Source organism: Lithobates pipiens, unplaced genomic scaffold, assembly GCF_037356315.1.
Source record: "Lithobates pipiens isolate NorthernLeopardFrog02 unplaced genomic scaffold, aLitPip1_a1.2 Scaffold_16, whole genome shotgun sequence".
Lineage (NCBI taxonomy): Eukaryota > Metazoa > Chordata > Amphibia > Anura > Ranidae > Lithobates > Lithobates pipiens.
This window is the reverse complement of record NW_027507748.1, coordinates 608,861,693-608,883,343: the sequence shown is the minus strand read 5'-3', so window position 1 is coordinate 608,883,343 and position 21,651 is coordinate 608,861,693. Positions and strand designations below refer to the sequence as shown.

General features: G+C 43.3%; 1 protein-coding gene across 3 annotated transcripts in view; it reads left to right on the top strand.

The window, feature by feature from the left end:
- Positions 1-21,651, top strand: part of SPATA13 (spermatogenesis associated 13) — a 116,391-nt gene that overhangs the window by 23,139 nt on the left and 71,601 nt on the right. The window contains exon 1 of one of the 3 annotated variants that reach the window (XM_077484037.1): positions 6,007-6,163. The exons of the other annotated variants lie outside the window; for them this stretch is intronic. Coding sequence (XP_077340163.1) covers positions 6,113-6,163 — 51 coding nt within the window. The 5' untranslated portion in view covers positions 6,007-6,112. Of the gene's footprint in view, positions 1-6,006; positions 6,164-21,651 lie in introns of those variants that run through there. 3 annotated transcript variants of the gene reach the window in all.

Sequence of the window (21,651 nt, the reverse complement as noted above, 5' to 3'; positions counted from 1 at the left end):
ATCTGGTAAGCGGCAGTGTGAATAGAGGTGAAGCACTCTTTTCTATCGGAACTTGTCACTGCTTCTTGGGTGTTTTTTGCGTGGTGTCACCATTAAACAGACTATTAAGGATCCAATTATACCCAGTGAAATCAGAACTGTCTTTTCAGGGACTATATTATTTACTTATTGGTTTCATTTTCTTTTTCAGGTTATGTCATTTCACTGATTGGTCTGAATGTTTTTTATCTATGCTTAATGTTTCATTAGTCTCATTGGCATTTTTTGAGGCAACTTGTGCCTGTAGTTTTTCAGCGCAGCTAATAATTATTTGTAAGGTACGTGATTTTGCCTGCACCTGCCACCCACTTGCAGTATATTTACTGTGAGTGGTCAGCAGGTGGTTAAACCGTGCTCTGTGACACTTGGATGGCCCCAACTTCCTCATAGATAGATTTAGAAATGATAAAAGCACTGTCAGATTTGTTCCACGGTCATCAAAACAGAAAGTGATAGAAAATCCAAAATACAGTTGTCACCAGAATAGGAATACTGAATGAATATTTTGAGAGGGCCGTCACTCACACTAGGTGATCCATACCATGCCAGAGTACTTTGACCTCCAAATTCCAGTTTTGGAGTTCAGTTGACAAATGTGATGGCTCCTTACCATGATTGCTTATGGTTCAGGATACTGTGCCCTGGTCCCCATGAAGAGGAGGTCTCGGGCCACAGTTCAATTGAACTCGAGGCATCGTATGCATCTGTGTGATCGCTAAGTGTGCCCATATATGGAACTCCTCCTATGGATCATCAAGCACCCATGGATCACTGGTAGAGGTGATGAAATGTGCCTGGATCTGGCACAATGGCCAGCAGGTAAGGGGAGACACCTTTGCTCAGGCATGGAACAAGTAAACTATGCCTAGTGTGGGTTCACACTGTACTTTTTATAGAGGTTTCTACTCACTGCCTGTTGTGTCTCCATAACAGGAAGTCAGTAGTGTCTTTAGGGTTTGTGCTGCCCTAGGCCTGACTAAACTCATGCACCCACTAATTTAAATATTACCCACCCCTTCCTGTCAAGGCCACGCCCCTTGCTGTTTAAAGCGGAGTTCAGGGCGGAGGGGGGTGCAGATACCTGTCTAATACAGGTATCTGCACCCACTTCTGGGAATAGACTCCCGCGGGAGTCACACCCCTTCCTGCACCCCCCCCCCCACTGTCTCCTGGGAAACACAGGTCCCAGGAGATAGCGGGAACCAGTTACAACGCGCAGTGTGACTCGCACATGCGTACTAGGAAACCGGGAAGTGAAGCCACAGTGTTTCACTTCCTGATTCCCTCAATGAGAATGGCAGGGGCAACAGCCGAGAGCCGAGTGACTGCTTGGCTTCGGCTGCCGACATCTCTGGACCCTGGGACAGGTAAATGTCCATTCATTAAAAGTCAGCAGCTGCAGTATTTGTAGCTGCTGGCTTTTAATAATTTTTTTTTTTTTTTTTTTTTTTTTTTTTTTTTAAGGTGGATTTCCTTAACCACTTCAGCCCCGGACCAATTGTCAGCCTAAGGACCAGAGGTCTTTTTACAATTTCCCACTGCACTGCTTTAACTGGTAATTGCGCGGTCATGCAATGTTGTACCCAAAGGAAATTTGCATCCTTTTCTTTCCGTAAATAGAGCTTTCTTTTGATGGTATTTGATTGCCTCTGCGATATTTATTTTTTACGATATAAAAGGAAAAAGACTGAAAATTTAAAAAAAAAAAAAAAAAAAAAAGATATTTTCTACTTTTTGTTATAAGAAAAATCGAATGAACTAAATTTTAGTCATACATTTAGGCCAAAATGTCTTTAGTAAAAAAATATGTCAATAAGCGTATATTTATTGGTTTGCGCAAAAGTTATAGCATCTACAAACTAGAGTACATTTTATGGAATTTACACAGCTTTTAATTTATGACTGCCTATCTCATTTCTTGAGGTGCTAAAATGGCAAGGCAGTACAAACCCCCCCCCCCTCCAAATGACCCCATTTTGGAAAGTAGACACCCCAAGGAAATTGCTGAGGGGCATGTTGAGCCCATTGAATATCTATATATATATTTTTTTTTGTCCCAAGTGATTGAATAATGATGCAAAAAAAAAAAAAAAGTTTACAAAAAGTTGTCGCTAAATGATATATTGCTTCCACATGCCATAGTTATATGTGGAATTGCACCCCAAAATATATTCTGCTGCTTCTCCGGAGTACGGGGATACCACATATGTGGGACTTTTTGGGAGTCTAGCTGCGTACTGCACCCCGAAAACCGATCACTGCCTTCAGGATTTCTAAGGGTGCAAATTTTTTATTTCACTCCTCACTACCCATCACAGTTTCGAAGGCCATAAAATGCCAAAATAACACAACCCCCCCCCCCCCCCCCCCCCCAAATGACCCCATTTTGGAAAGTAGACACACCAAGCTATTTACTGAGAGGCATGTTGAGTCCATGGAATATTTTATATTTTGCCACAAGTTGCAGGAATATTAAAAATGTTTATTTTTTTTTTGCACAAAGTTGTCACTAAATGATATATTGCTCACACATGCTATGGGCATAAGTGAAATTACACCCCAAAATAAATTCTGCTGCTTCTCCCGAGTACGGGAATACCACATGTGGGGGACTTTTTGGGAGTCTAGCCACGTACGGGACCCCGAAAACCAAGCACCGCCTTCAGGATTTAAATATAAAACGCTGCCAAAAAAACTGTTAGCGATCGCAGGGATCAGGCCTGACTCTGCGAATGCTACAATTATGTGTTTAGTGTTTTGTAAGTGACAGTGATCGATCGATACTGCACTTGGGCGGGCTGGGCGTAGGGGCAAAACGCAGGTGCTAGCAGGTATCTGGGCTGATCCCGCTAACAATGCGTTTTTTTGGAACCCTAAACTGCTGGGGACGCTAGTATAGATCTGATCAAATACTATACCACTACGGGAGGTATATGCTTTGCACGTGGGTGTTAGCGGTACTGGAACTAACCTAGCACTGCCTGGGGCGACGCAGACCCTGACCCTAAAACCTAATTGATATCACCCGCCGGGTGATCAGGGGGTTAAACCTTTATTGTGTAATAAATGGTGGGTGCCCTGATGCTATAAAAAGCAAACTAACTAACCAGAGTCACCCGTAACACTTTTTATACAGTGATCACTGGTGAAAAGATTAACTAGGGGTAATCAGGGGGTTAAAATCTTTATTAGGTAGTATATGGGGGTCCCTGATGCTATATAAAAACCTGACGGGGAACCTAAATAACTAACTGGCTAACCAGCGTCACCAGTGGCACTTATACGGTGATCGCTGGTGAAGGGGTTAACTCTAGGGGCAATCAGGGGGTTAAAACCATTATTGGGTAGTATTTGGGGGTACCTAGCGCTGTAAAAACCTGGCGGTGAACCTAAAAAAATAACTAGCTACCTAACGGCACCAGTGACACTAATGCAGCGATCAGAAAAACGATTGCTTAGTGACACTGGCAAAAGGGGGAGAAAGGGTTCGGGGGGTGATTTGTGTGCCTATGTGTACCTAAAATGTCAGTGTAGTGTTTGGTGCACTTACTATGTGTTCTCCTCGCAGTCCGGTCAAAAAGACCGCCCCGAGGAGAATGACATCACAACCTCCCTGCCTGTGTTTACACTACACAGGCAGGAGGAAGCTTCTCATTCGCCAGGAGTGAGCCAGAAACCAACGGCCATCCCCTCATCCCGGATCGCTCCTGAAGCGAAACGGACCGCCACGCAGCCAGCGGGAGGGGGTCCGATCAGACCCCCCACCCGCTGGAAGGCAAGCACGTACATGTACGTGCTTGTGCCTGTCTGTGCCATTCTGCCGATGTACATTGGCATGCGGCGGTCCTTGAGTGGTTAATTTGCATAGATTTCCTCTCACTTCCTGTTGGCTATGGGGCAGGAAGTGAAGGGAAATCTCTGCAATGGGATAGGGATGGTAAAAAATAAACTGACAGGGGCTATAACCCTTCCTTATTCTATCCCCCAAAAAAAAAGTGTTGACTATAGTTCTACCTTATGCACAAATTTCTGATAATTTTATGGAGAGGACTAAGATATAACCATGCCAATGGTGCAGCAGAAAACATATAGCACAGTGAGGAAGGTTTGTGGTCCAGGATAATAGGACAGTCAAAAATAGAAGCGCCTCCCCCACAGTTGCGGAATGCCGGCTGCCCGCATACCAGAAGCAGTGCGGCAGCTTTGTGGGGGCGCTAGACTAATTTGCCTCTCAGCCCAGTCTGCCCCATAAGACTGGCGCTACACTAGCTGTGTAGCGCAAGCTGGCGGGACTCTTTCTGTGCTGTCCGAGGCATGGGCCTTGTCTGCCTAGGTCAGGATACAACGTTGAAGGAAGTGAAGTGAAGTCAGACACAGACAGCAAACTGACAATGGTATCAACCATTCCTTATTTTATATGTAGCACTAACCCCCGAAGGAGCTGCTGGTTATTTTTGGGCTTACCGTTACCTTTCCGTCTCCTTGTGACGCGTCTAGGGGATGTCCCGTGGTAGATGACCCAGTAACTCGAGACTGACAATAGATCCACTTGAATGGATTTTATTTTCAAACTTAAACCATTGAACAGTCTTTCAACTTGGGATCAGAGGGTTGGAAAGGAAGTTCAGGTACTCTCAATGTCAAAGTCCCAAAAACGTTAAAGAACCCACTTACTTTGACTGCATCCAGAGAATAGCCACTCACAGTTGGATGAACACTCAGGTTGGACAGTCCCTCTCTCACAAGGCCTAGCAGCCAACAAGGTGCTTACTCAGGAACAAAGTCTTTGTCACAGACGTTGTTGCAGAACATGTAGGGAAGCTAAGCTTTAGAACACTTGTAGGATACCTGGATCTTTCAGCCTGCTTGGCGATGTCCACAAGTGCAGATTCTTTCGGTAACTTCAGCCCTTCCAGGCTCTTGTTAAGAAAACCAACCCGTACATGGTGTTCTAGAGTGCTCCCCTGGAATGCTCGAAGTACAATGGGTCTCTCCCGAACCAGAGACGGCACCCAATCACCTCAGAATCCTCCTTTAGTTTCCTTGCCCTGGGCTAGCCAGCCCTGAGGCATTACAGTCGGGTGGTTCCGCACCCCAGGCCATAGCCTTCCTGGGGGCTGGTCAGGAGGACCAGGACCAAGTAGTCAGCACATCATACTGGACCGGAAACCCCCGAACCACGTAACGTCCGCATCTTAAATACCCTCTCCCAGAGGGCACAGTGGGAGGACCACTCCCACTGACCTGACTCCAAGGGAGAGTGTAATTTTAAACACCTGACCAGACCCTAGTTCTACGCCTGCCAAAGAGACAGTGCCCCCTGTGGCCAGGCTGAACATTTCACAGTCCAGTCAGACTGATACAGAAGTCAAATTTAGACAAATAATTCCCAAACCTAACTGCAGTTTAGGTAGAGTTTAATTTTGAAAAACGCATAACCCGTGCTCGTCAGGAGCCCGCCGCTACATATACAAAACTTAAAAATCTATATAGTTCAACTCCTCTACCCAGAAGAAGACTTCAACTGCCATGGTGCAATGAAAGCTTCCCTTGCTGATCCCGATGAGCAGTAAGGGCAGGGTATACAGATACGTAGATTTCTAGGCTGTTTGGTACAGGGTTACATCATAGCTGTGTTTTAATTATGAAGGAAATATGTAAAACACTTTGTAATAGCATTTTTTTTTTCTATGAATGAGGACATTTCTGCAGATTTTCTGTGCCAGGGGCATCCTGTATACCAGTACACGTCTGTATACATTTCTACGAAGCTGCTCCCATTATCTTTATAGAAGTTCCCCTTGCTTTGCACCCATCTGACACACACTTGGCTCTGTCTGAACTGCGACAATAGGAAGGAAGTCTTACAGCATGTCAAAGACTAATTGCAAAACTGAAGCTGTGAACCTTCTCTTGACACATCTGCACAGTGGGCGGTTTGCAGTAAAGTTTTTACTTTTTCCAAAGTTACTCTTCACAGCAGCTGCGTGCATGACTGCTCAGCGCACAGCGCCTCTGAGAGCACCCGTGGGTGGTTCGGGGGACACCTCGTAAGACCCCCTTTGTGTGGGTGATGACGGACCAACTTCTCTCACCTGGAAAACGGAAATCTCCCAATTATGTGGTGAGTAGAAGTTAGAAGAGAAGGTCGTGTAGTAATGGTAATAGCAAGTTGTGGTATGTACAGCCAGATAAACAACTTGATTACTTGTATTGGTTGGTCCTTTTATGGGGATAAAATCCTAACTCCTTCTGATACGTCTAATTTTGTATTGGATGGAGCAGTAAGGGTTCGCGTCTATTCGTTTTATTTGCCATCTTTGTCTCGCCAATCCGGACAGGATACCAGAACATCTCTCCTTGAGGACATATTGTAAGGGTTACAACATCTAATAACGTATTATTGTCTGCGCCTTCCTGCTCTAATAATAATTTCACCCCAATTGTTTTTGTATGGGTTATCTTGGTCCAAAAAGACTTCACATTCCTACTACATGTAACCAGAACTAGACATGTTTTGCATGCCTCCAACATAAGGTATGATTGGAAAAGAAAACTTTGTTTTGAATAGAGTGAAGAGGGATTATAAAGCTTTTCAGTTGTTTTTATTGCTGTCTATGCCAGCGTTTAGGAGATCCACCCTCCTCTATTTGTCCCGATAATTATCATTGAAAGTAAAAGTCCCAAATTTTTGGTTGTCCCCAAAAATGTAATAGATGGGAAATCTTCCAGTAGGCACACTAGTTCTGGTGGGCTCCAAGGAATTCTCTTAATTTGCAGGGATTTCATTTCACTTCCTGTTAGGCTATAGGACAGGAAATGAAAGGAAATCTCCCCAGTGGGACACAGGTGTCGGGGGGAGAAAAATCTGACAAGGTTTTTGTGGGCTGCACAGTGGTGTAGTGGTTAGCACTCTCGCAGTAAGAAGGGTTGCTGGTTCGAATCCCAACCACGGTGCTACCTGCCTGGAGTTTGCATGTTCTCCCTGTGCTTGCAAGGGTTTCCTCCCACAATCCAAAGACATGCAGGTAGGTTAATTGGCCTCCGTCCAAAATTGTCCCTAGTATATGAAGGGGGACCTTGGATTGGGGACTCCTTGAGAGTAGAGATTGATGTGAGTGCGCAATGTACAGGGATAGGGACAATTGTAGACACTCACTCAGGTTGAACTGGATGGTCTGGTGTCTTTATTCAACCTTACTAACAATGAAACTATGAGTTATAACCCTCCCTTACTCTATCCAAAATTAAACAAAAAATGTTTTGCCTATAGCGCTACTTTAAAGTTATCGTAAAGGCTGTGTGTTAAATAAAAGCATAAAAACACAAGTTCTACTGCTCTGTGCAATGGTTTTGCACAGGGCACCCCCAATCCTCTTATTTTTGGATTCCCCCACTGGTGATCCTGCCCCCGCCCCCCCCCCCCCCCCTTTTGAGTGCCTCCAACAGCAAGCCTCTTGCTATAGAAGGAACTCAAATAGGCTCACTCCTGAGCCACACTCCTGTGAATGGATATTGTCCATTTTCGCACGCACACAGCACGGCTCAGCCCTAACTTTGCGATCTCCCACTGCTATTGAGCCAATGAGGAGAGAAAACGTAGGAGAGTCGCTGCTTTCATGTACATCACTGGATTGAGATGGGGCTCAGATTAGTATACGCTTTGGCTGTGCGGGGCTAGCGGTAAGCTGCACCCAGAATTGTTTTTTTTTTTTTTTTTTTTACTTTAATGCAAAGACTGTATTAAGGTATTTCTAGAGGGGCTCCTTACCCCAGGAATAACACATTGATGTCCCTTTTATCTCCAACAAAAGGTTACAATAATTTATGAGTAATTCCTCTTTAGTAAAAAAAAAAAATCCTCGGAGGTCCGTCCCCCCCAAATAAAAATCTCTTGTGCATGCAGCTCTTCATGCTGATTTCAGAACCTCTTCTTCTTCTTCCAGTCATAAGTAAAATAATAATTTTTTTGGTGCTTCAAAATTATGATTCCAAGGCACTGGTGACGTAACCAGCTGCCCCCTGGGAAGGCTACGTCTGCTTTTCACATCTTCCAAGATCTCGGAGGGAGGGATTATTTCCCCCACAGATGATGTTTTATGGCTTTGCGCATGCACCTTATTCTCAACACAAATGTCTGGTAGTGTAAGGCCCCTTTCACACCGATCCCTTTTTTGTTGTGTTTTAGGGTAAAAAAAAAAAAGCGTGAAAAATGTGTCCCTGCATGCTGCATCTCTGGTGCGTTTTTCAGAAGCACACTAAAAATGCATCTGCCATTGAATTTTATAGAAAATGCATAAAAACACACAATTGAGGAGAAGGGAAAAAAAATTGGCACATGGTGTGAGCTTTGTACAGAAATTTAGAGCTGCTCATGTGGGAAAGAAACCTGTATAGGTAAATGTCCCATTTTCTGAGAAATGTTAACCATAGTGTGCCAATAGGCGTATATCATTGTAACTTCCAGTTTCTATTCTGTTAACTTTTACTACAAGTAGCTGTGTAACCAGGGCTATGTAGAAGTGGGATTTACAGTGGATTTCAGTGCTTAAAGGCATAGTTCATCTTTACCAAAAAACTGCCCACTTTAAAGGGCTAGTTCCCCTTTACATGAAAACTGCCTATGCTGATAATGGGTGTCTGTAGATGTGATGGCAAAAGTGTACAGTAACACTAGGTGTCTCTTGGAAACATCCTAGGAGTTTTTCAGTCAGGCTTTGAGGTACCTAAATGGCCTATATCTATAGCAAGGACATTATTCAACTTTGGTCAGATCTGCACAGTTTGTGTTTATCTACAGACACCTCTTATCTGCATAGCGACGTTTTTTGGAAGAAAAGCCACTTTCACGCAGGCTGTCCGATCAGGTCCATCTGTTAGTTTTTCTGACACCACATTTTCCTCTATGGAGCGGCGGATGTCCGCGGACACGTATCCGCTGACACCCGCCTCCATCTGATCTGATCCTATCTACCAAAAACAGATGGAAAGTGGTCCAGTTTTCCGTCTGTTTGGTGGATCTGATTGAATGGCATCGGATGAAAATGGATATGCGGTCCGTTTCCATGTGATTGCCCCATAGAGGAGAGCGGGACTGTCTGTGTCCACTCTGCACTAAAACTGTTCCTGTTTTAGTGACTCTGGTGACTATTGACTTTCTATGACTGGTGTCCAATAGAGGTGTCTGCACACCCATGCCATGTACAGCTTTGTTCTAAGCACTTTTCAGAGACTTTTGGTGGTGGTTTTTATGGACCTGTCATCCCCCCCCCGCTGAGTAACTGTATTCCGCATACCAGAGGTGCCCATGTCCTACCTAACCTGTATTAAAAAAGGAAAAAAAAAAAGAACTGTGTTAAGCCCCAGCTAGTCATCCCACAGCTCCATCTCACCTGTGTCGGTGAGTGGCTGCAGGGGAGAGGAGGGAGTGTCAACAGCTGTGACATCACAATGCCTGGAATTCTCAGCCCTTGTCTAGCTAGTACAGTGATGCCAACCTTTCGGACCTCAATTTTGAATCCTGCCGACCACTAACGACTTTTACATTCCCTATACACACAATGCTCTGGCTCTCTACCCCCTTCCCCCTGGATCACACTGCTGCCTTATATACACAATGCTCCCGCTCTCTGCCCCCCCCCCCCCCCCCCCCCCCACCCTCTGCATCCCACTGCTGCCTTACACAGACTCCTCATTGGATCTTACCTCTTTATCCAGCCATTTGCTCAAGCTCCATACTCCTTCCTACAGTCTGTGATCAGAGCTGCCATTGGAAGTCCCTTCTTTCTTCACCTCCAGCTCTCTGCACTACTCCTGGTGCCTCCCTCTGAGTTTACAGGCACTGGAACTACAGAGGAGGCATCGGGTATCAATGCGCGCTGACAGTATTGACTGTCACCGCGCATTGAGAACAACACTGGAAACATTGGGTGGTATGCAATCGCCATACTGTTGATTTGTGGTAGTAACCCTGCGGACCACCAAAATTTTCTCATGGTCCATGGACCACCAGTTGGCGACTGTTGGTCTAGCACTCCCTAAGCTGGAGCTGTAGGATCACTTGACTGAACCGGATTAAAAATAAGTATACACTTATTTCTTCAATGGCATATATTGTTCAATAAACTCTTGAAAGAGAAAAATTTACATACCAACATAGGGGTCGTGTACAAAATGTTTATAAAATACGGTCCCCCTGGCTTGCTGTTTATCCATTGGCGGTTTATTCTGTTACCTAATTATATGACATTCTATTTGTGTTACTACTCATCTACAGTAGATGTTTTTGGAGCTCTTCTTTTTTTTTTTTTTTTTGCTCTTCAGTATTGTTTTGTATATTAACTGCTAAAATAAATTCAACAAAGTTCAAAGGGGAAGAAAAAAAAAAGTACACAGATTTTTTTTTTTTTTTTTTTTTTTTTTATATATACGGATTAAACAGAATAAGTAGGAGGGAGGAAGGGACATTTTTAAGAATAGTTAACTTAAAGCGGGAGTTCCGCCGTTTTTTTTTGTTTTTTTTTAAAGTCAGCAGCTACAAATACTGCAGCTGCTGACTTTTAAAATAGTGACACTTACCCGCCCAGCACGCCCGCGATGTCAGCACCCAAAGCCGATCTCTCGGTCATCTCTCGGGTGCTGCCACCGCCATCTTGGGTATGGGAATCAGGAAGTGGAGCCTTGCGGCTTCATTTCCTGGTTCCCTACTGCGCATGCGCGAGTCGCGCTGCGCAATACGGATGGTCCCCGCTGTCTCTGGGATCCGTGTGTTTCCCAGCAGACAGCGGGGGACCTGCAGGAAGTAGCGTAAATATCTGCAGATTCTGCGGAATATCTATGCCGGAAGTGGGTGCAGATACCTGTACAGTACAGGTATCTGCACCCCCCTCCCCCCTGAAAGGTGCCAATTGTGGCGCCGGAGGGGGGAGGTTTCCAATGAGCGGAAGTTCCACTTTAGGATGGAGCCCTGCTTTAAGCCTTGTACACACAATTGGATTTTCGGCAGGGATTTGTGTGAGACTGTTGGCCTAAAATCTGACCGTTCGTACACTCCTTCAGACAATTGTTGTCTAACTTTCCTCTAACAAATGTTGGATGGCAGACTAGTAAATGTTCGGTGAACAACGGTCTGTCAAATTTTCCTATTGTGTGTACACAAGTCCGTCACACAAGTCCAAAGTACAAACAGACACTCAGAATCAATGCTTGCCAAACGCCACATTAGCAGAAGGTGCCCAATAGGTGGCGCACAAGAACTAAAATTCTTTGTAGTACGTCACTACGTTCGTGTTTGTTGGCCGACAGTTGTGTACCGTTTGAATGCAAGACAATCCAGGCACGCTCCCTTACAAAAAAAATCTGACGCTTTGTTGGCCAACAATTTGATAGTGTGTACCAGGCTTAAGGCTTTTCTTCTTTAAAGTAACGCTACAAAATTTCCTTATTCTCCAAAAAATAATCCATACACATCCACTACTTAATGGCTCTGTAATCTATTTTTCATTAAATTGTTTTTTTTCGGCCTCTCCCTTTTTTTTTTTCCTCACTTCCGTTTGTTTGGAACATGCTTTGCACATTAGTTGTGATTGTGTTCATTACTCTGTGCACACTGCAAATCGGCTGCTGATCAGCTCTCCTTGCCACACACTCTGTCAGTGTGAGGCAAGGAGTGACGATTACTGTCATCTCCATGTTTACATGTGACTGGCTATGATTGGACACAGCTGATCACATGGTTAAAGAGCTGCAAACGCAGCTCTTTACTGAAATCGGGGGTCACGCCGTGTCCTAGCAACATGGCGCGGCCACTGGGTGTGCGAAAGCAGCTGTTCTGGGACACCATCATGTTACGTCCTCCCAGAGTGAGAGCCGCACCGTCCCGCCATCATGTTACATCGTCCCAGAGTGAGAGCCGCACTGTCCCGCCATCATGTTACGTCGTCCCAGAGTGAGAGCCGCACCGTCCCGCCATCATGTTACGTCGTCCCAGAACGAGAGCCGCACCGTCCCACCGTCATTTGACGGTGAGTGGGCGGCAAGTAGTTAACTGAAGTCTATGTAAGTTGTAATGAAGTTGTGCCACAGGTAGTGTAGGATCCTTTTTTTCTAAGTCAGAGCGAATTGAGTGAATGGTTCCATTGCAGTTAGTGCGGCCTGAATGGTCATGTGACTTTGAACTCTCAAGTCGCATGACAAGTTGCGGCAGTGTGAACCGGGGCTTAAGCTCAGCTAGCAAAAAGAACAGTGCTGTATAGTAACCAAACTGTTGATGCAGCAGTTTATTTTGATTATCTTCATGTGATATGAGTTTGACTACTATGGGTGACTACACACCACTGTTTCCATTACTCACATAGTCAGTCACTGCTTGTTGGATTTGTCTGTAATGACTGCTACAGCTTGAAGCTTTAAAAGACGAAAACCACTGCATGCAAATACTGCATTTCTAAAGAACTCGAAGTGGAAATAATGTTCACTGTAGGAGATGTTTAATTAGAGCATCTTCCCACCATACAGAGGCCTCAGCCCTCTTCCCATATGTGGAAATCGCAGAAGGTCTCTTTCTGAGAAATAATTAGAGGACAGGTTCTGTACACAGTCCTGCCAGAGGTGAAGCAAGCCAATTAGAGGAAGAAGGGGGAGGGATTCTGGGAAATTCCTGCTACAGGCTGCAGAAAGAAGAGGCATTCAAACCTCAACAGGTTGGGCCAATGTACCTCGTGTGTAAGGGGAACTAAACACTCTCAATCAACACAGAATATTTGTAACCCTTATGCTGCTAGCATTAGTAAATAGATGTATTATAGAATCACACACAGATAGTAGTACTATTTTGCTGGCTCCCTGTTTTATCCAATCAGAGTTCTTGAAGAATTTCATTTTTGTTCATTGCAGGTCGGGCGGCACTGTTGTGTCCATGCTTCCCGGCTCAAAGCGAGGCTTGAGTCGCGTTGTATTTTCCCCTTTATTCCATCCTTCATTGATGTCTGGGATCCAAGGTTTGCCGAGGCTTGAGCTGCGTCACGTTCTATCCCCTCTTTCATTCTGCTTTTCTTAGCATTTTGGAAAGGAGATGTTGATGATAGCGGTGTCTGATGGTGAGGTGTGCAATACACACAGTCACTATATTGGAACACCATGGACGCAGATCCAGGTGTCCCCTATTGCCTGATTTTGGAGGTAAAAATTGTATTGGGTGATTTTCTTATATACTGTAACAATTGCCCGGGATCTTCACACCCCAGATGACGTCTTTAGAGATGAAACGCATCGGGTGACAGTCATGGCAATCGTTGTAATTACAAGCTTGTTGTACTGGATTTTATGTAAGTGCAAACCCCCCCACACTTTTTTTTTTTTTTTTTTAAATAAATGGCTCAACAGAGTTACACTGTGAGGCTCTTTATTTTTCATGGTATATGTCATGGATTACTACAACTTCTGAGATCTACTTGCTGCTTATCCTGGATTCCACTTTGGATACTGGATTCAAGGGGTGCATATATCGGTTTTCTCCCCACCAATGTCTGTTTGACACACATACTATACGGTATGTGTGTCCATCCCATCTGGTAAGCGTGCCAATCTTATTTTGATGATTGCATTTTGAGATCAAGTTCATGTCGCCTATTAAGATTTTCTCTACTATCAAGTCACTTTCACTATTCACTTTCGACAATTTTATATAGACTGTTTATTAATTTTATTTTTCACCATCGTTCATTTTTTTCTGTCACAATGTATTCAACCAGATGGACTGTTGATGATGTCGCTTATTGCTTTTGAATTTTTTATTTTTTTTCATTTTGCACATTGCACATTTATTCACTTTGTATGCTTTCTTATCTAGTTTATGAGCGCTACACTATTTATTTGTTTTTATTGATCAGAGACTACCTGGTCTTTGGTAGCCCCTGTGACCAGTTGACCAGACCCTTAGATTGTTTCTCGGGCGCGCCGGTGAAAACGGTAGGCCTGACAAACGCCGACCAGCGTCAGGAAGGGGGACGTCCCCTCCAGCCTTGGAAATCGGTTCAGCGGCTAATGCCAATAATTTTGCAATGTAATAATCGGAACCCTAAAATTTAAGTTGGTGCAGAGGAAGGCAAAAAAAATGTAAAAAGCGTGCTCTGGTTGCTCTGATCCTCAAAGGCCACCAGATACCTTCTGGATTAACATTGAAATAACATAAACGGATTCTATTGTAAAACACATTTGCTTAGATCTGAATATAAATATTTTTGAGGGTTCTAGAAAGGGGGTAATGAAACCTAGGGTCCTTTTCTTGTACAAGACACTTGTCTGTGATGACTTTTCAGGAAAGCCGTACACAAGTGGTCTGATGTCATTTCATCTTTCCCCATGGAGGAGCCATGATTAGTGCAGGCCGCTTTATCTGAACATGTTTACTTGTCAAACAAGTTATGTCATCCATTCCCCGACAGACTTCAGGGTGGCTTGTTGTATGACAGACTAGTTCCGTATCCTGGAGGCAAGAAAAATAACCTGCTGAACGAGAGAAAATCAATTGATTCCCCCATCCACACTGTTTAGAATCTCCTTTGCCAGCATCTGTGCTCATACTGCTGCGGCACCCGTGACTGCCCTATACGTAATGACATGGTCGAAAATTTTCCGCTCGGCTCAATGGATTTGGTGCTTGCAAGGCTATGCATGGTTCAATTTTATTTTATTTTGCTATCTATAATCCCATGGATTTTCCGTCCCTTCCCCTCCTGTCCCATAACCAAAACAGGAAACGCCAAAGTCAGGGGATCCCTGGTTGTCACCAAAACTAGTTCTCCCTGCTTTCACGCTCCGGTGGTAACTGTAAATGGGACAAATGGCGAGAGTGAATCTCCCCAATGGTAGCACGGACAGAAATAAAAACCTGGTAGGGGTTCTAATCCCTCTTCATTCTATAGAAAACAAAAATACATTGTTAAAGGCACCCCAAAGACAGATCGTAAACACAGTGCGTTTTGTGGGCACCAGATCGCATGGTGCCTACAGTACCTTGTGAATTGATGAGGTGTGTTTTTCAAAAGTAGTACATGCATTTACTTTATTCTGCTGCCATTTGCAGCCCATTCAAATGCTTCTGCTGTAAAATGGCTCAAATTATAGGAGCAGAAGGCTGCGCAGAATGTTCTGGGCTTTCTCATTCCACACTTCAGCTTGTGTTGCAAGCAAAGTGAAATAAATGTACCAAATAAAGATTTTATGGAGGGAAGTAAAAATAAAAGAACTTGCAAAAAATCATTAACCTTTCACTTTAATGCCCCCAGACCTTTTATTGAAAACTTGCATGTAAGCATTAAGAGAGGAGACCTGGGCCTGAAGAGTGTATTTGGTTGTATGGTTTAGTATACATAAGTCAATAGAGAAACCTTCACTTCTGTTTGGGTCATGTCATGAAGCTTAGGCCACAATGTTGTCTGCTGCCAGCCCGGTCATTGTTATAAAATCCAGCTTAGATTTTCATGACAACTGGAAGAGCAAGAACAATTAAAGTCTCCTTTTTTTTTTTTTTTTTTTTTCTTTTTTACTATATTCCCCAGTCACAAACCCAGCACTGGTTCCAGGGTGGAGCATCTCCCTAAGCATTCTGGGGTTGTTTATAGAGGTCTTAAAGTGGTGTTGCCACCAAAAAATAAAATAAAAAAATTGCTTAAAATTCATAAAAAATTTAAAAAAATAATTGGAATTTTTTTTTTTTTTTTTTTTTTACTCACCTCTAAATGCCTGTTGCTAGGGGGTCCCTGGTAGCCTGCCTTCTTCAATGCCCAGGCTGGTAACATCACTTCCCCTCGCTCCGCACAGTCATCTGGGACCTGTCATGTGTCCCAGATGACTGTGCGGCATATCGCAGCGCCGCATGCGCAGTGGGTGCTTGGTTATGTAGCCACAGCCGGGTGCCCACAATAAGAATGCCGGCGCCGCGAGCGGAGCGGGGAATGAGGGGGGGGGGGCTTCAGTCCCCCGCTTTGCTGGACCCTGGGACAGATAAGTGTCCAATTTATTAAGTCAGCAGCTGCAGTATTTGTAGATGATGACTTTTACATTTTTATCTTTTTTTTAGGGGGCACCCCACTTTAATGAGCCCACTTTTATTTTAGCTGGGCTCATTAACTCTTCCCCTGCAGGACTCCCAGCACTCCCCCTAGTGCTATAAGTCAGCAAAAAGCCTGAATCTAGGGCATACATATGTTACTTCCTGGATGCAACCAGGTGATTTTGCCTGCTGTGTGTGTATGTGTATATGTATATGTGTGTATATATATATATATATATATATAATTAAAAATTAGACAGGGTGCCCACAACCCTACACCATATCTTACCTCACTCAATGGCCCATTAAATACAAGACCTCTTACCATCCAGCTTTTAAATGCAGGCAAAGAGTGCATTCCCTTGTGTTGAAGGTCTGTGCACCCGCCCTTGAGGTCTCTTTTGTGACACGAATGCCTAGCTACAGGAGGTCTCACTACATGGCTGATTTTTCTAGAACTGTTGTGAGGCCCTGTATGAGAGAATCAGTTTTTCTGGTTCTTCTGGCTCTCCAAGTCCTTGCCTTTGTCCTGTTTGTACGTGCTTCTCTTTCTCCGTCCATTCTTTCCCATCCCCTTTCTGTTGCTCTCCCCTTCAGCAAATGGTACCGCCTGCTTCCTAGCAACAAAGGACATTTAGCAGCTGGAGTCTCCTGCCACCTAGCATCCGTTGTTGCTAAGAGGCAGGTAGCTCCAATAGAGTTAATTTGCACTAAATACTATAAGCGTGCAAATATTAGCACAAACGTTTACAGGCGTACAGCATAAAAGATGCCTGAATACTCTTCCTTGCACACGGGACCTGGGGTTTCAGGATTACAGCTCTGAACGCTGCTGTAGTTAATGGAGCTAAATGCCCCCACATGCATGAAAATGTTCAATTTTAATAGCTGCATTCAGAAATAAAATTCTGTGCAGACCTAAACATGGTGTTTATTTTGTCCATGTGCACGAGGGCTTCTTTTTTTGGCCCTTGCCATAATAGTTGGAGAGCACCTATACAAGGCACTGTACATTCTCTTAAAGCGTAAACAACTTGCTATATCTACCATTCATCTATTATTATTTGCTTTTGTATTGAGAAATCCCTTATCCTGTTCATTTGCCTTTTTAAATTTAATATACAGCTGGCATTTATGCTCTCATTTCTCTAAGTAGGGTGGAATGGCTTGCAGCAAGTCTTGAAGGCTAGAAGGACACTGCACTGACGAAGTCTTGGCCAGCCATGATGAAGTGGTGTACATGTAACTTATTGTTCGTTATCAGCACTGGTGCCAGAGGAGGAGTGTGTAGAAAAGTAGGGCTCACAACAAAAATGGAAGTCCGGAGCTCCAAGATCTACAACCTGATGACCCAATGACATTTTTTCTGGAGCAAGCTGGCATGTATTGGGGCAAGTTTATACCACAGTGAAGGGGCAGTAGGGTCCTAGCCAGTCCAGCCAAGATGTCAGGTCAGGAAGTGTTCATCTTACGTGTAAGGACAGTTTAGCATTAATCTACATCAGGATGTAGAATGATACAAACAGATGGCAGAGATGACACTCCTGGCTAACTCTACCCCTATCCCTGTCGAGCATGAAGGGTCTGTTAATCAGGGAAATGCAGCGTGCATCATATGTCTCCAAACTATGGGTTAACTTTTGCCAAGTTCTATACATTTTACTTAAATGTACATATACATTAAATATTAACCAGGAGGCAATCTATGGGAGAGGTTACATTGTTCTTTTATTTACTGTAACTAAATGGCAAAGTCTATGTTGATAATGTGCGTATATTATGGTGTTTTATTTTCATTTCTGTTTTTTTTTTTTTTCTTTCACACCCCAGAAGAGTCCTATAACTGTATTAAAGGGTAACTCCTCTCAAGAAAAAGGCATTCCGGTCATGTGACCGATGTGATTGGCTGTCACATGTCCTTTTGGGGTAAGGGTACCAAGGATAGCTGCTTGTACTAATCCTGAAGGTAACTCCCCCCCAAAAAAGAAATTTTTTTGAAAATTGGACTATACCGGTACTATCAGAAAAGGAACAAATAACATTTAAAATAACATCTTGTTTAATAAACATATAAAGAGTACAAAAGACAAACACCTATATTAAAATACAGATTAATATAGGAGGAGGATGTCTATACAAAATATAATGATTAATATAAAACGAAAAATAAAATAATATTTATGGGAATCCCGCTGTGTGTAGTCCATTCTCCTGAAGTCAGGTGTGAGCTGATTCTTTTGTTCCCTCTTTATGGAATGATTATTGATTACTATGTTTATTTACATTTTGCTGTTGCTTGTCCAATTGTTTTATATTAATTATTATATTTTTTATAGATATCCTCCTGAGGAAGCGGCCTCTATACCGCAAAACTAGTAGAGGAGACCCCCATGCGCTTTTGAATTTCCCATTTTTCTGAGAAGTTATTAAAGACGCTATTACCGTGATATGCATAATCTGTATTTTAATATAGGTGGTGTTTGTCTTTTGTACTCTTTATATGTTTATTAAACAAGATGATATTTTAAATGTTATTTGTTCCTTTTTCTGATTGTACCGGTATAGTCCAATTTTCAAAAAAAATCTTTTTTTGGGGGGGGGAGTTACCTTCAGGATTAGTACAAGCAGCTATCCTTGGTACCCTTACCCCAAAAGGACTTTTTCTTTTTTGCTGGATATAATGACTTGTGGATGATGGTACTGACTATAAACAATATTTATCAGAGTTGACACTCTTAATTTGTGGCTGTCACATGATCTGAAAGCTCCCGATTGCGAGTATGCATCAGGAGCTTTCTGGTGACTGTGCTGGGAGCGAACAGGGCACGGACTACTGTCGGCAAAGCTTTTTGTGTTTTACGTATGGCTACATATATACGGTCTCTCTACGTTAAAGCTCACCTGCAAAGAGGCCGCATATATGGGGATTGTTTTTTTTCCAACAAAAGTGGAGTTACTTTTAAGGCCCCATACACAAAGGGCATTTACCAGCGCCGAACGTTTTTTCTATGGACTCATGCACACAGAGGATTTTAGGAGCTGTAAGTGGCATAGGCGTTTTCAAGCTGCAAATCAAAAAACCCCAGGGCCAGCACCTTCTGAGGACCAGCGTTGTTGTGGGTGTCTGCGGGCAGGAGGTTAATTGGAATCTGGAAGCCCCCCCAGATCCCAGCCTCATTCACATGGGGGGCAGGATCTGGGGGCCCCCTTCTTATATGGGGCTTCCAGGTTCTGATAAGCCCCCTGCCCGCAGACCCCCATAACCACAGGCCATCAACATGCAGCCAAGGTGAAATGGAGTGGGGGGCGGTTCCCTTTACCAGGAATGGCTGCCAACAGCCCATCCGAAAATCGCCTGGGGTGCTGACATCACGGGAACTCTGGACAGGTAAGTATCCCAATATTAAAAGTCAGCAGCTACAGTATTTGTAGTTGCTGACTTTTCATTTTTTTTTCGTGGGTGGCCGGAACATCTCTTTAAAAAAATGCAGTAATTACCACTAAAAATGTTTTAATGAAATGAACACTGGTGCAATTGTTACAGCATGCAGTATTTTACCGCATTTTATGAGCCATTGTTTAACTTTTAATGAATTGGCCCCATAGTGGGGTTGATTTACTAAAACTGGTGCGTGCACAATCTGGTGCAGCTCTGCAGAGAAACCAACTGCCCTTCAGTTGTTGTTTTTTGTTTTTTTTTGTCAAATCTTAATTGAACTAGATGAAGTTAGAAGCTGATTGGCTACCATGCAGAGCTGCACCAGATTTTGCACTCTCTAATTTGAGAGCACCCCCATAGGTCTCTTCTGCATTTAAAATCCCGCCTGTTAATATTTATTTGTTTATTTTGTTCTAAAGTTCCACTTTAACCGTTTGCAGTAGAGAAAAAAAAATGGGCCAACTGTCACCCTTTCAAAGAAGTTTGAAAGCAAAAAGAAGAAATTATCCAATTCTACTTCTCATTTTCAAACTTGTTTGACGATACCAACTGAAAAACACAGGTTAGGAGATTTTTGGGATCCGAGATCTCACTTCCGCTTGTGTGCAGATTTATCGAATGTCGTGCATAGGAAGGGATGGCATTGCAAATTACTTTCAAACACCAGAATTTAATTTGCTTTGCATTTGTTGGTTAAATCTAGAGCAAAAATCTGATTTATGTCCAATAGCATTAGTGCTACATGAGCAGACTGGACTGGTTGTGACCTTGGGAAAAGGATATTCCCAGTCAACTGTCATGGAGTGCTATATAGACATAACATCTATAGTGCACTAATCCATCAATGAGTCAATTTGATGGCTTGTATTATGCACATTCCAGCTTTGTCTGGCAATATTCATACATACATACATACATACATTGACACATTTGCTGCAGCAAAGACTGCCTTACTATACTTGCAACTTCAAAAAGCTCCCTCACTGGTGCCAACATCTTTGCCAGGTCTTCTTTGAGGTATGGGCTCTATGGTCATACTGATTGGCTGTGCTTTTTACTTTTGTGCATCTGAGTTCATCCTAAACATTGTCAAGAAGATTGCAAACAGGCAGGTATGAATCTTTTATTGCAGAGGATATCTAGTATATCTCTTCTGCAATAAAACGCCCGCCTGCTCGAAAATTTTTATTTTTTTTATGTATGTAAAGTAACACCTAAAGGCACCCAGTGGGCAAGGCTGGTTATACAAATGCGTGCTGTGAAACAAGGGCATGGGCCAGGGTTGTATGGTATCGTATAGTGTTTTATTACTTTACATGCAGTCTCCGTTCTGTACTGAGATACCACCTTTTTTTTTTTTTGTAGAAATCGGGGTCTGTTGAACCATTACTTTTTACAATCGCCATTTGGATTAACTTGATTGATAAAATGCCAGCCAATGCATTAGTAATGCAGAAAAGATTTTTGTGAGCTATGCATTTGTGGGAACAGGCCCTATTGAAAGCAATATGTAGTCTCTTGTCCAATTGGTTGTATTGGACAATTTAGCAAATTACTCAATGTCATTTATATGTTAACCCCAATGGTGCAACTATATGGAAGTTACTGCAGAGGACAGGTCAGTGGACCATTGATGAACAAAACCTCAGATCTATGAACATGTGGCAGGCCCTGCAGTAACCTTCGCTCATCGTATAGATCAGTGGTTTTCAACTCCTGTCCTCGGGACTCACCAGCAGGCCAGTATTACCTTGGGGAGATACAGACTAGAATACTGCAATCACTGAGCAGCAAATAATATCACCTGTGATGGATTTCAGTTATCTTGCAAACCTGGCCTGCTAGTGGGTCCTGAGGACAGGAGATGAGAACCACTGGTATAAATCAATGAAGGTCTACAGACAGCTGCTGGTAGTTGTCAAAGTCTGTGCAGGACAGGACCATGCAGATCTCAGATTTTCAACACCGTGTAAGAGCACCCCAAGACCTCTAAGCAACATGGGTCCTTATACTTAAAGTGGTATTGAACCCAAAACCAATCTAAAGTAATCTAATGCAGCTTATAAATCCTTAGATGTGTTTGGCTGCATTAGTTTAATTTTGTCTTTTTTTTTTTTTT